The sequence below is a fragment of the Cygnus atratus genome, chromosome 5 (assembly GCF_013377495.2).
Source record: "Cygnus atratus isolate AKBS03 ecotype Queensland, Australia chromosome 5, CAtr_DNAZoo_HiC_assembly, whole genome shotgun sequence".
Taxonomy (NCBI): domain Eukaryota; kingdom Metazoa; phylum Chordata; class Aves; order Anseriformes; family Anatidae; genus Cygnus; species Cygnus atratus.
The window spans coordinates 58,747,422-58,759,790 of NC_066366.1; the positions used below are offsets into that span (position 1 = coordinate 58,747,422).

Sequence of the window (12,369 nt, forward strand, 5' to 3'; positions counted from 1 at the left end):
CCCATCAGATTAAATGTAAAATATTTAAATATTTTGAAGTCTTCCTTCTTCTTGTAATCTCAGTTATTCTGTGTTTGAAATGTATTGCACTGTATGGTTCTGCCATAAACAATTAACAACAATTACCTGGAAGTGCATTTATAAAGTTCTAGTTTATTGAGCTAATTGGGGGGCAGGGGGACACGGACACGCCATAACACAGCAAAAGCTCCAAATCCTCATAGAAAAATAAAGTCGTGAGTGTAAATTTGGAGGTGCTTTCAGAGACTGCATGAGAAAACCTACTTGCTTTCGTTGTGCTGTAAGGGCTCAATTTTCTGCTCACTGCAGTTATTGCTCCCACTGCTGCCAGTGGTGCAGGATCAGGCACTAAATGGACTCTGCCTCTACCTGGAGCCATGAACTAGATAGCTTGTTCAGAAGCAATGCCCCTTACTCTTGTGTGGATTTACATAATTGAATCCAACCCTAAATTCAGTTCTTGAAGTGGTGATAAATCAGAAAAATTACTTCTTTATTTTTCTCATTCCAGCATTTTGATTTGTACCTATGCAACTTTATTGCATTAATTGATTACCTTAAAGAAAAAAAAAGTTTCTGAGGTATGTTGGAAGACTTATTTTAACATTAACTCCAATAAAGAAGCATTAAGGAGCTAACCAGGGATTTTAGAGCTAAGCTTTATTTAAGTAGCTCAGCTTGAAAATTTCTTTTGGGAATGATTTGCTGGTTAAATTTCAAACAGCCTGTACGTCCTTCTGGATACTCCTCTGTGCTACACAGAGCCATAACTTCTGGAGATGTGCCTGCGGGCTCACATGCTCGTGTAGACCAGAGCTCACCATTTCACTTGTTCCCCAAATCTGTAGGCACTTTGTCTTCTTTTTTCATTGTGTGCCATGTAACAACTGCTCGGTGAAGATTGCCTAAGGTTTACAAAAACGATGCATGCTTTACTGCTTCAGTGGCAAATCTCGAGCTATACCCTGACTTTACAGAAGCAAGTAAGTAGTTGGTTTGAGTGATTTTTTTCTTGTATGCAGTTACTTTTGGTGAGAGAAGGGTAATGAATGTTTTGCTGTGAAACCCAGAGCTAGGCACGCTCCACAAGGATATACCGGCACTTTCAGGGTATGATTCTTAATGTCCTAACAACGTGTCTTCAAAGTAGATCTGAGGAGTCACCCTCCCCTAAAATGCCCATTTCTCACCATTGTCAGTAATGGCACACTAGAGTGACTTGTTGTGATGTGGACCCCTCCACGGTGTAGTTTAGATTGAGCTGAGATGCAGCCTGCCCTTGGGGCTGTATTCACCTCAATTCAACTGCTCAAAGGATAAAAACAAAAGCAAATGGGAAAAAATAAGGGGGAGGGGGGTAAAAATCACAGAGACCTTTTTAATCATTGACTTGTGCCTTTGGTGGGCAGGTTCATAATATCGTTCTTCCCATAAACTGATCAAAATCTGCCTTAACTCATGTTGTCTGCAGATCTGTCTTAATTTGCAGTCTGCTTATTTGTCCCTGTGCCACCCTCCATGGTTACTTTAAATATTTCTTCTTTTTCCCTCACGTTTATCTCCTTGATGTGCATAGAAAGAACAGTCACCCTCCCGCACACACACATCAATTTTCCTTTCCTTAGTCTAAGCAAACTGATATTGTCTAGAAACCCCTTTTTTTTTTTTTTTTTTTAAATGAAAGAGGTTTTATGAGGTTTTTCCTGCGTGGCGTTATGTTTGAATGCATCTCTTTAGAGCAGAGCTGTATGTATTAATTGGGGGATCCATCACTGCCATGTAATGGGGTTTGGCTTTTCCTCTTGCCTGTCGAAACACTCACCTGATACATCCTGGAGCTGAATTAACCTTTTTTTGTGAGTGCACAACCCACTGATTGCTCTGAATCACTGTGTGTTTAACTGGGGTACCTAAATATTTCATTTTCTGTCATTTTCAGCTGAAGAACTTCCTAGTAACAGGAATTTAGATTATTTTTCCCTGTAATGGATTCTGTTAGTCTCTGTATTGTTTAGCTTTATCATTTTTGTTTTATTCCCACCCAGTTATTCCCCCTCCTTCTTTACACTGGCAGTGTCTTCCAAATTTGTGCCTCCAGAAGATTTCATGAGCATATAATGTTTCTGCTTGCATCAAGAAAGAAAACAAAAAAAAAAAATCAGAGTTTTGGCTTGTAGTCCTTACTAGATTTCCTTCTGAGTGGTCTCCATTTTGCCATCCTTTTCCCAAGTTCCTCAGTCACCTTACAATTCCTCTTTTAGTCTCTTGTTTCTCTGTTTCCTAACATTTTCACCCCTTGCCTTACTGAAATACTGCATGTATTTTCTTTAGAAAATCAGGTTTATCAGGGAAAGCTATCAGGCAAACTTGGCAGGACCCCAGCTAACCTAAGCTTAGCAAACCTGCACTGCTGCATTGATTGCATTTTGATTTATCTCAATGTTTCTAATTACCCTTTCCCTTAACATTTGTTCAGGTAATGTATCTGTTTGTTTCCTTCTTGATGCATTAGGTTTTCTGGAAAACATTAACATCATCTTTGAAAACTAAAGCTAAGAAATAATTTAATTTTTAGCCCAGGTCTGGATTATTTTTACTTCATTGTAGCCTGATCTCTTTTTTGTTCCTTTTTTTTTTTTTTTCCTCATTTATGAGTGCGAAGAATCTTTGGATATTTGTTTTAATGTTCTTTGCAAGAAAAGGTTCGACCTGACATTTGGCAATTCTCACTTCATCCATTTTATCCACTAAGATGTAATTTTCTGTTCATCATTTTTTTATTTTTCATATATTGTCAGTTCTAAATTACACTTTTCTTCTTTGGGACAATGATTTTCGTGTTTAGAACAGATGCCAAACTCTACAAGTTTTTCCTCTGCTTGAGAAGCAACCTCTGGATGTTTTTGTACCTGTGGTACTTTTTGACATAAGGACCCTCCAAGTGTCCCCTGCTGCCAGGTGTCTGACTCTCCTCTCTCTCCCACTCCAGTTGCCTTCACTTATTATTGTCTGCAATTCAATATAAAATCATTTATAATTTATCAGCTATTGCACTTTGGAAATCAAGAACCCTAGTCCAGTTTACTTTGTGATTGTTCATTTTCTATGAACTGATTCAATTCCTTTTTTCAAGCCAATGGGGACTTCTGCAAAATCCTATCAGAACCAAATGTAGTGTAGCATCACTTTCTGTGGAGTAATTGGCCATTCAATGAAGAAATAAGCATGCTACTGCATCTGCAGAAAATCTTGTCCTACTGTTATTAATAGCACTTATTCTCCAAGCTCATAGTGAGAAAGTTAAGTCTCACATTGTGAGGCAGTGCTCTGTAATATCCATCTCCGTAATAACATAATACAGGTTTGGACGCTGCCCAGATCTGGGCTATCCGGATTTCTAAGGATGGGTTTAATTTCTCCTCCCGTAAGCTGTGTAAGTGATAGGCTTCAGCCTCTTTGTATTCGGTGGGAGGGGAGAGAGGCAGCTCCAGGAGGTGATTCATCCCACTGCCAGCTGCCTGAGATGGATTGGGTGAATCACTTTTCTGACATGCCTGTCCTCATACACCGGGGTGGAATGCTAGACAATTAACATAGACTGGGTGGCGGCCGCAAGGTTGCAGCATTACAGCAGGTGGATTCCACCCCAGGAGGCTGGTTAGAGCTTGGTCACAGTGTGGCTGTGGCTTTTGTGGGTGTACCCGAGCTCAACTTCCATGAAACCATTTTGCTCTTGCACGGAGATAAAGAGCTCAGCCTGGGCTGCAGACTCCTCAGAAGATTCGATCAGGCTTTAATAGCTAGTTTTGCTGAATGCAGGTTGCTATAATTGCTTTGCATCCAGCAACTCTAAGCTTATTAGCTTAAATTTAGCTTAAGGTCTGCATGTGCTGCGGTCTCACCTTTGCAGTGGCGAGATGCCCTAAAACATTTTCATAGAAGGGCTCTCAGCTCTGGTTCTGGGCCACTCCATAAATTCTTCAAAACTGCAAAGTGTTGAACATCAAAGCATAATGAAAAGTCTTCCTTTTTTCCTTTGGCCTTTTCTAAGACAGTGTTTTCTGTTAAATGATGCAGTACCAATCCCTGTTTTCAGAGCTGGAAGGATTTCAGTTTTGGAACACATTTAATTTGCATGTTTCATTTTTTTTGTTGCTGTTGCATATATACCCACAGCTAAGAACATATAAATAAAAAATCATGGAGTGAAATCTAATCAAAAAAGTGCCTAGAGTTAAAAACACATTGTTTCCTAATAGGGGGAAAAAAATCTGTGCATGAATTTACCATTTCAGTATACTGGGATTTAATTTTGTGGTTTGAGCAGATTTTAGTATATTTAGATGATAGAAACTAATGACTATTTATGTTTTTATTTTACATTTTAAAACATTTATGCAATAATTTCCTACTGCAGAAAAGATTTATTAGATTAACAAGTAACCAGCTGATTAAATCTTTTATATCTTTTACAAAGATGCAGCTCTGCTGTGCTGAGAATTTCTCCTTTAGTGTACAACAGACCCTACTGCTCTGTTTTCTAGTTTAGGAGGACATCTCTAGCACTAATGCTAACTTGAATGATTTCCTGCACTTGTTGACCTGCATTTTCCTTTGGTGACAATGTTCCCTTTATCCTCTTGCATGTCTGACTCGTGACCTCTGTATAATGTAACTTTGAAAGCTTTATCCTTCCTATTGCCTGGCTTATCAGGGATTCATTAAGTGCAGGAGAGCTTTAGCTCCCTGTACTTGCTCAAGGTCCAGAGGTCTGTTCCTAGTGCCCGTATTGCAATTCCAGAAAAGGGTTTGCTCAGTTTTTGGTTAGAAAAAAAGTTTAGCCAGAAGCAGCCACACAGCTTAGAGACTTCTTTTATCCTGGAAGACTGGAGTTTGACAATGTGGACATTTAGGATCTGAAATGGTAAGATTCAGGTAACTTTATCAGGAAGGAGTGGGCCCCTCTGCATTTCAAACTGAGTGCTATCCCCACTTGTGCATCCCACTATAAAACTGAATTTTCTTTCTTAGTATATCAAGAAAATTGAGAAAACAGGTTTTGCAAGATGCTTAAGTCAATATACTTGGGCTTTGTTTAATCATGAATGGATAATCTAATTGCAAAGCCGAACATCCTTTCCCCAAAAGCATCCTTCTGGGTAAACATGACATTGTTCACTTCCTCTGCAGTGGCTTCAGCTGTCTGCTAAATAGTGATAGTTTAAAGATGGCTGGTTCACAGCTATTGCTTGTGTCCTCTCCTGATCAAGTGGCTTCAGAAATCACGGGGAAAGTCTCCATTGACTGCAGTGATGTATGACTCACACTTCTAAGTTGATGGTGTGTATCGGATAGGAATTTGGTTTGGGACTTCAGGTTCCAAACTTGACACACAAAAGGGAGTTCTGGAGTTTTCTGGTTTTCCACTTATAAGATTTCTGTGACTGAGATGATTGAAGGGTAAGCTGAATGAATGTCCTCATTTGATTAAGACGTGATCCCATACATTGGCCAAAACCTCAAGGGCCAGGTTTGGATAGTTCATAACATAATGAGATATTCTCAGTCAGACAACACACAGAGCAGCAAATACTATACATTATTGGCCCAATTGACTAAATATGGCAATAAAGCAACACGTGCCTCTCTCAGAAGGTTGGATTTTCAGTAGCAAAACCACTCATTACTTAAATGATGCTAGCACCAAACCAGATTACATGTTCCATTTCAGGTTTCTAATCACCTCTCTGTTCCTTGAGTGCCGAGGTTACTTCATTTACCACAGATGTTCGCCCTTTATTAGAAGGGTTTCAAAAACATTCACTGTAAAGCATAAATACAGTTAAAAGAAAAATGAAATTAAAGGCAGCCAGTAATCAGATGAATTAAAGAAACTGAGTTTCTTAATAGCTCAGATGTAATTCAAAGCAGTTAGTCTTTAGTATAATTTCAACCAAAGAGTGCTGCTGAATCTTGGAAAGAACTTTGTGTATTTAACAGTTGAGGCTTTATTGTCAAGATATAATTTAAGTATAAAGATACCAGCTTACCAGCTTTAGGCACCCAGTATTTAATAGTGCAATGCATCACATGTTCATTTAGTATGTGTTTAATTGCTCTTTCCTTGGTAGTGTTTTATGGAATAGGCTTTTAAAGCTCCAAACATTGTCTTTATATTTTGCAAGATTAGATATGAAATGTGAATGCTCAGTAAGTACATCTCTGATTATTTTAGCCATAAAGCAGTCGGTCAGACTGAACAGGCTTTAAGACTTGCTGGACTTCTAAGTAAGTTTTACTCAATTACTTTTTGGAAAAAATATGCTTGAATGTCAGCTGAAATGTTCTCTTTGTTTTATACATAAGATATATGACTGTTATCTGTGCTTAGAAAAAAAACACACATACAAAAAAAAAAGCAAACAGAACTTTCTCCCAGACTTTCAAATAAATGCTGTATTTTTATATTAGTTATACAACTGCTAAACTGCTCATGTAATTTAGGGAGAGAAGATGTAATAAGGATGGAAAACAGAGTGTCAGGTTATAAACTCTCCTGGTCAGGAATTGATTCTTGGCTTGGGTTTGTACAGTAGAAAGTGCAGTGTAAGTAAGCCTTGCCACTGGGTTGAATGTAAACTACTGGGTATAAAAACTCCCAAGTGTAGATTCCAGATCTCTAACTCCTTCCCTACCCATACTCCTGATAATAAGCAGCGTCTCTCTAAGTAAAATGGAAACAATGCTTATCTCCTTGACCAAAACAAGAGGACCTGATCCTACAAAAAAAACCCTTATGCCCTTTTTTTCTCCCTCTGATTTCCTAGCAAACTTCTGTTAACTTTCAGAATTGGGGTACGTTCACTGAAACACACTGCAAATTAATTTAGTGAAATAGATCATTAAACTACTCTATAGTTGGTTTATTATTATTATTTAATGTAGATACTGTTTCTGACTCATGCAGTAGTCTACTGGACCCAATCTGTTGCATAATGAACCCTAAAAGGAACTTCCCAAGTTATTGGACAAGTGGGCCATGCAGAGTAGCTCACAGACACATATCCCAAACCAATTAAGTAGGTATACATTTAGGTGAAAATAAGGACAATAAATAAGACCCATGTCTTGTGTAAAGGCAAAATACAGAAATCAAAATGGGAAAATTCCACTTCCCTCCATGGTATTAGTCATCATGACAGCTTCAATGCAAATATGGAACTTCAATTTATTAGGGATTTGGGGATCTGAAACAAATTCCAACAGGATTTGAAAAGCATACAAGAACTTTGTTGAACAGATTACATCTAAAAATATCAGATGCATGTTACCCTTCAAACGTTAGTTGTGAAAAGAAACAGAGGTGCAAAAGCAAGAAATGTTTTTCTGGTATGGAAAACTCCAGAAACTCCAGTCTTTTACTGTTTGATAATATAATTAGCCAGTGTTTTGACTAGACTGATTTGATAATGATGCATAGAAAAGGGCAATTTAATCTTGGCACAGTAACTAGGAATGTTTGCCTCATTGCTTTCTATGTCTTAATTTCTACTTTAAATTAAATGTCTTCAGCTTCTGAATGTTTTATATTAGAAACCTTCCTTTCCAAAGTTTCTATTTTGAGTCACTAATTAATTTAATGCACAAGTTAGGTATATCATGGGATTGCAATAGATCAGGAACATATTTTTCTTCTCTTTCTGCATCTATACCCTCTATTAAAATACATTGCCAATGGTTTGTGTGCTGAGGAGGACATACATATTTCTTGGTCCCTCTCAGATGTTTCCATTAACTTTTTAATGGTCCCTGTACTTCTATTCCCTAAATATTTGTGCTTCCACTTATTTGTACTTCATTTATCTTGCATGAAAAAAATGCTCAAATACTTGCTTTAGGAAAATATCTACTATGTCTCTTGATAGGCAAGGAAATTAATTCTATATGCAAAGGCATGCAGCTTTCTTGCCAGTGCTTTTTGGTCTACATTATGCTCAGTCAGAGAGGTGATGTGCCTACAGATGTTAGGTCCATGCTCAGTCAGTGAGATATAACTGGAAATTTTGTTATTTATAAAGATATTAGCTGTAGCGAAGCACACTATGAGATGGAGACTATTGGACCAGAGGACGTTACCCAGCTATTCTCTGATAGACAAGAAGAGCAGTACGCGTATTTCTCTCTTTACCACTTAAAATTATTTTCTGAGATTTCAGTTGAGCATTGGATAATGCTGCAGGCTGTTGAAGTAGGTGGACTCCCATTTTGGTTAGAGTGGCAATCCTCTCCTTGGCTTTAATTTTAATATATAGCTGTTGTGTTTTGAGAAGTTTGGAGAAAACCCCACTTGGATGGTGTTCTATGACTGCTCCTCTACTGCATTTGACCTCTTTGAGGTCAAAGCAGAATTTACCATTTACTTCAAATTGACAAAGTATCAACTCTCTCCTTTTAGTAACAAGCATGCCATTTCTCACTTTGGATTTCACAGGATTCTTTTGTTGCTTTGAAAGACTGAGCTTGATCGAAGTAATTTATTCACCTATTGAATGCCAAACTTGATTTACCCTGATGAGGCCAAAAGTACTGGAGGGGGAGAACAGTTTGTTCTTATCTGTCATCCGGGACGCTTAAAAATTGCGCAGAAAGGTTTATAGCAGCTGCAGAAATCGCTGCACAGCTTTCTCTGTTAACCACCAGGATATTTCTGATGAATTAATTATTTTTATTCTTTTCTAGGGGATCAGTAGCCTCTTCAGTTCCTTAAAAGTGGTGCGTCTTCTCCGACTTGGTCGAGTTGCCAGGAAGTTGGACCATTATCTGGAATATGGTGCTGCTGTACTGGTACTGTTGGTGTGTGTGTTTGGACTGGTGGCCCATTGGCTAGCCTGCATATGGTACAGCATTGGGGACTATGAAGTTATAGACGAAGTCACTAATACAATCAAAACAGATAGCTGGCTCTACCAGTTGGCACTGAGTATCGGGACACCATATCGATACAACACCACTGGCTCAGGGCAGTGGGAAGGAGGACCCAGTAAAGACTCCTTGTACATATCCTCTCTCTACTTTACCATGACAAGCCTTACAACGATAGGATTTGGAAACATTGCACCAACCACTGACGGAGAGAAGATTTTTTCGGTGGCCATGATGATGGTTGGCTGTAAGTAGAATTTGATTTTATTGTGCTTAAGCCGAAGATAATTGCATAAGCAGTATGATGGTTGAATAGAATACATGTGGTAACCTTTCTTGACACCGTAGAAAAACTGAAGTACCTGTAAATAATCATGAAATGAACTTGGAATTATCACTGAAAACAGAAGTTGAAACTATGTGCTTGTTGTAGCTTTTAACTTGTTTGCAAGACTAAGTGTAGTAGGTACAAAAGTGTGTCCAATGGTAATTGTATATTGAGTCTAGGGCCTGTTGTGAATTAATTTAGACAAACTCGAACTTAACAGGAAGTAGGATTTGTTAATAAATCATGAGATTAGATTTTGAGAATTTTAACAGCACTTAATGACCTGCCAATTTAATATATTGATATAAATTGGATTTATGTGATGTCTAAGAGCTCTTAAGGTTTATTGATATGATATAGCAATTTAACAAAAATTAGTTATGATTAAAACAGCAACTTAATTAAAGATTCGAGAATGGCAAGGTTCACATGAAACTTACTGCAGTGAGTTGCGTGCCTAAGGATTTCCCCCTTAGTGAATTACCCTTTGTGTTGGCATTAGTTAGTGGGTGATCGTGTACCATGAGAAGTTTGTCTTCGAGGTGTCCCAGCTCAGGGGGAGTCACTGGGTCAATGCTATATTGCACCTTTCCCCTGCTTCTTTCTGTTTCTCAGCTCTTAGTAGTCCAAAACAAAGCTCTTAATAGTCCAAAAACAATAGTGGTAAGGTGTGGGAGAAGAATTCGCAGGGAGCTTTGTGCTGTTTTGTGGGAAAGGAATTCGCAGGTGGCTTCATGCTGTTTCACACATCCCTAAGTTAGAGATAATGAGGAAAACAGCGGTAGAACCAAAAACTTGAGCAAGGACGAGATAAAGTAAATTGGCTAAAGTGTTAAAGATGAGTTTTGGGCAGTAGCCAATTGATGGCTGGCTCAAGGCGTGTGTCTGAGGGTCTCTAACCAATTGTAAGACAGATTCGGGCACGTGGACAACGTGTGGGGCTACGGGGAAAGTATATGTAGTGGTGAAAAATGGCAATAAAGGTCCTGCTGTTCAAGAGCCATCAGGAGTCCATGTTGTGTGTGCCTTCAGTAAGGCACATTTCTGATTTCCAGTGCTGCCAAGGTTAGGTGATTGAGAAGCTCTAGAGGTTAACAGAACATTTCAAACTATAGAAGAGAATGCTGAAAATGTTAACATTGTTTGGGAAAATTATTTTTCTTTTAAATAAATAATGCTTGGTGTTTCTCTGATGCTTTCCGTTTTCTAAGTTTCATACGAGTACTTAGCAATATGTAATGAGAGCAAACAAAACCTTTTGAAAATAAGATCTGCATAATCTCTCTGATAATTATCTCTGCTAACACTCTGAGCTCATCTCAGAGAAATACTGAACCATAAAAAGGAAGTTTTCTTGCTGAAGTCTTTCTAGATCTTCAGAAGATTAAAGCTATTTATTTTGCGATTTTTAAATACTTATTTAAAAACATGGTTGTGGTTTTAGGACTCTGCTTGCGGTGTGGTGCAATGAAATTTGTGCTGAACAGCATTGTTACATGATGGCTTGATGTGCTTCAAAACATTACAAAGTCCATAAAAAAACAAATCCCCAAGCTAGATCATTAACGAGCTATTGCAGCTGGGCTATGGAAAACCTGTAGGTGCTGATTGGTTATTTGTTGAAGGTGGTTGGTGGTATTCACAGAAGTCTGGGGATTTGGAGAATATGGTGCATTTAGAACATTTAAAATGTGATGATCTCTATTCCTCTGGCTTTTTGGGATACTTCTGTTGCCTTGCAGAGGAGGGTCCCAACAGCAATGGTAAATGATTTAAGGTGAGGTGAGAGCTTTAACATAATAACAATAATGTTGTAGTAATAACAAAATAGTAACATGGCATCAGTAAGTGAAGGGAAACGAAGCTTGTAACCTGCTTTGTATTTGTTCTATGTTATGTTCTTGTATTTTTTTGTCTCTGAAGCACATGCCAAAGATGTGGAATGGAATCAGAATCACAGGATAGTTTGGTTTGGAAGGGACCTCACAACCCAACTAATTCCAGCCCCTGCCATGGGCAGGGACCCCTGCCCCCAGCCAAGGCTGCCCGAAGCCCCATCCAGCCTGGCCTTGGGCACTGCCAGGGATGGGGCAGCCACAGCTTCTCTGGGCAGCCTGTGCCAGGGCCTCGCCGCCCTCAGAGTAAATAATGTCTTCCTAATTTCTAATCTAAATCTCTTTCAGTTTAAAAATGTTACTCCTTGCCCTATCCCTCTACCCCCTGACAGAGTCCCTCAGCTTTCCTGTAGCCCTCTTTAGCTATGAGAAGGCTGCTGTAAGGTCTCCCTGGAGCCTTCTCTTCTCCAGACTGAACACCCCCAAATCCCTCAGCCTGTTTCCACAGCAGAGGTGCTCCAGCCCCTTGATCATCTTTGTGGCCTTCCCCTGGACTTGTTCTTATACTTCCACGTCCTTCTTGTGTTGAGGGCCCCTGATCTGAATGCAGTACTTTAGGTGGGGTCTCACAAGAGCAGAGCAGAGGGGGACAATCCCCTCCCTCGCCCTGCTGCCCATGCTGCTTTTGATGCAGCCCAGGACATGGGTGGCTTTCTGGGCTGCAGGGGCACATTGCCGGATCATGTCGAGCTTCTCATCTCATCCCAGTCCTTCTCCTCAGGGCTACTCTCAGTCCATTCTCTGCCCAGCCTGTGTTTGGGTTTGGGATTGCCCTGGCCCAGGTGCAGGATCTTGCATTTGGCCTTGTTGAACCTCATGAGGTTTGCGCAGGCCCAGCTCTCAGGCCTGCCCAGGCCCCTCTGGATGGCGGCCCTTCCCACAGCTTGGTGTCACCAGCAAACGTGCTGAGAGTGCACTCGATCCCACATTACATGGCAGTATCAAAGTTGACATTGACAGCAACCAATATTAAAGCCACTGCCTGATTTTAATAGATGTCCGTTGTTACCTGCAAATCTATTAGCCCATGAACATGTCCAGTTTATAAGCAGTACTTGTAAGTCTAGTGGTTGGAAAATCATGAGTAAGCTTATAAACATCTGGGCAAAGTCAAGATTAGAGTCTGAAATTCAAGAAGCAGGGCAAAAGGACAGTTAAGGACTAAACTGAGTTTACTTATTGCACGTTAATTATGCCATCACC

At 39.5% G+C, this 12,369-nt stretch overlaps 1 protein-coding gene across 1 annotated transcript in view; it reads left to right on the forward strand.

Annotated features, from left to right (window-relative positions):
* The window catches only part of KCNH5 (potassium voltage-gated channel subfamily H member 5), a 152,488-nt gene that overhangs the window by 47,618 nt on the left and 92,501 nt on the right, over positions 1-12,369 (forward strand). The window contains exon 7 of the mRNA XM_035551291.1: positions 8,761-9,190. Coding sequence (XP_035407184.1) covers positions 8,761-9,190 — 430 coding nt within the window. The remainder of the gene's footprint in view (positions 1-8,760; positions 9,191-12,369) is intronic.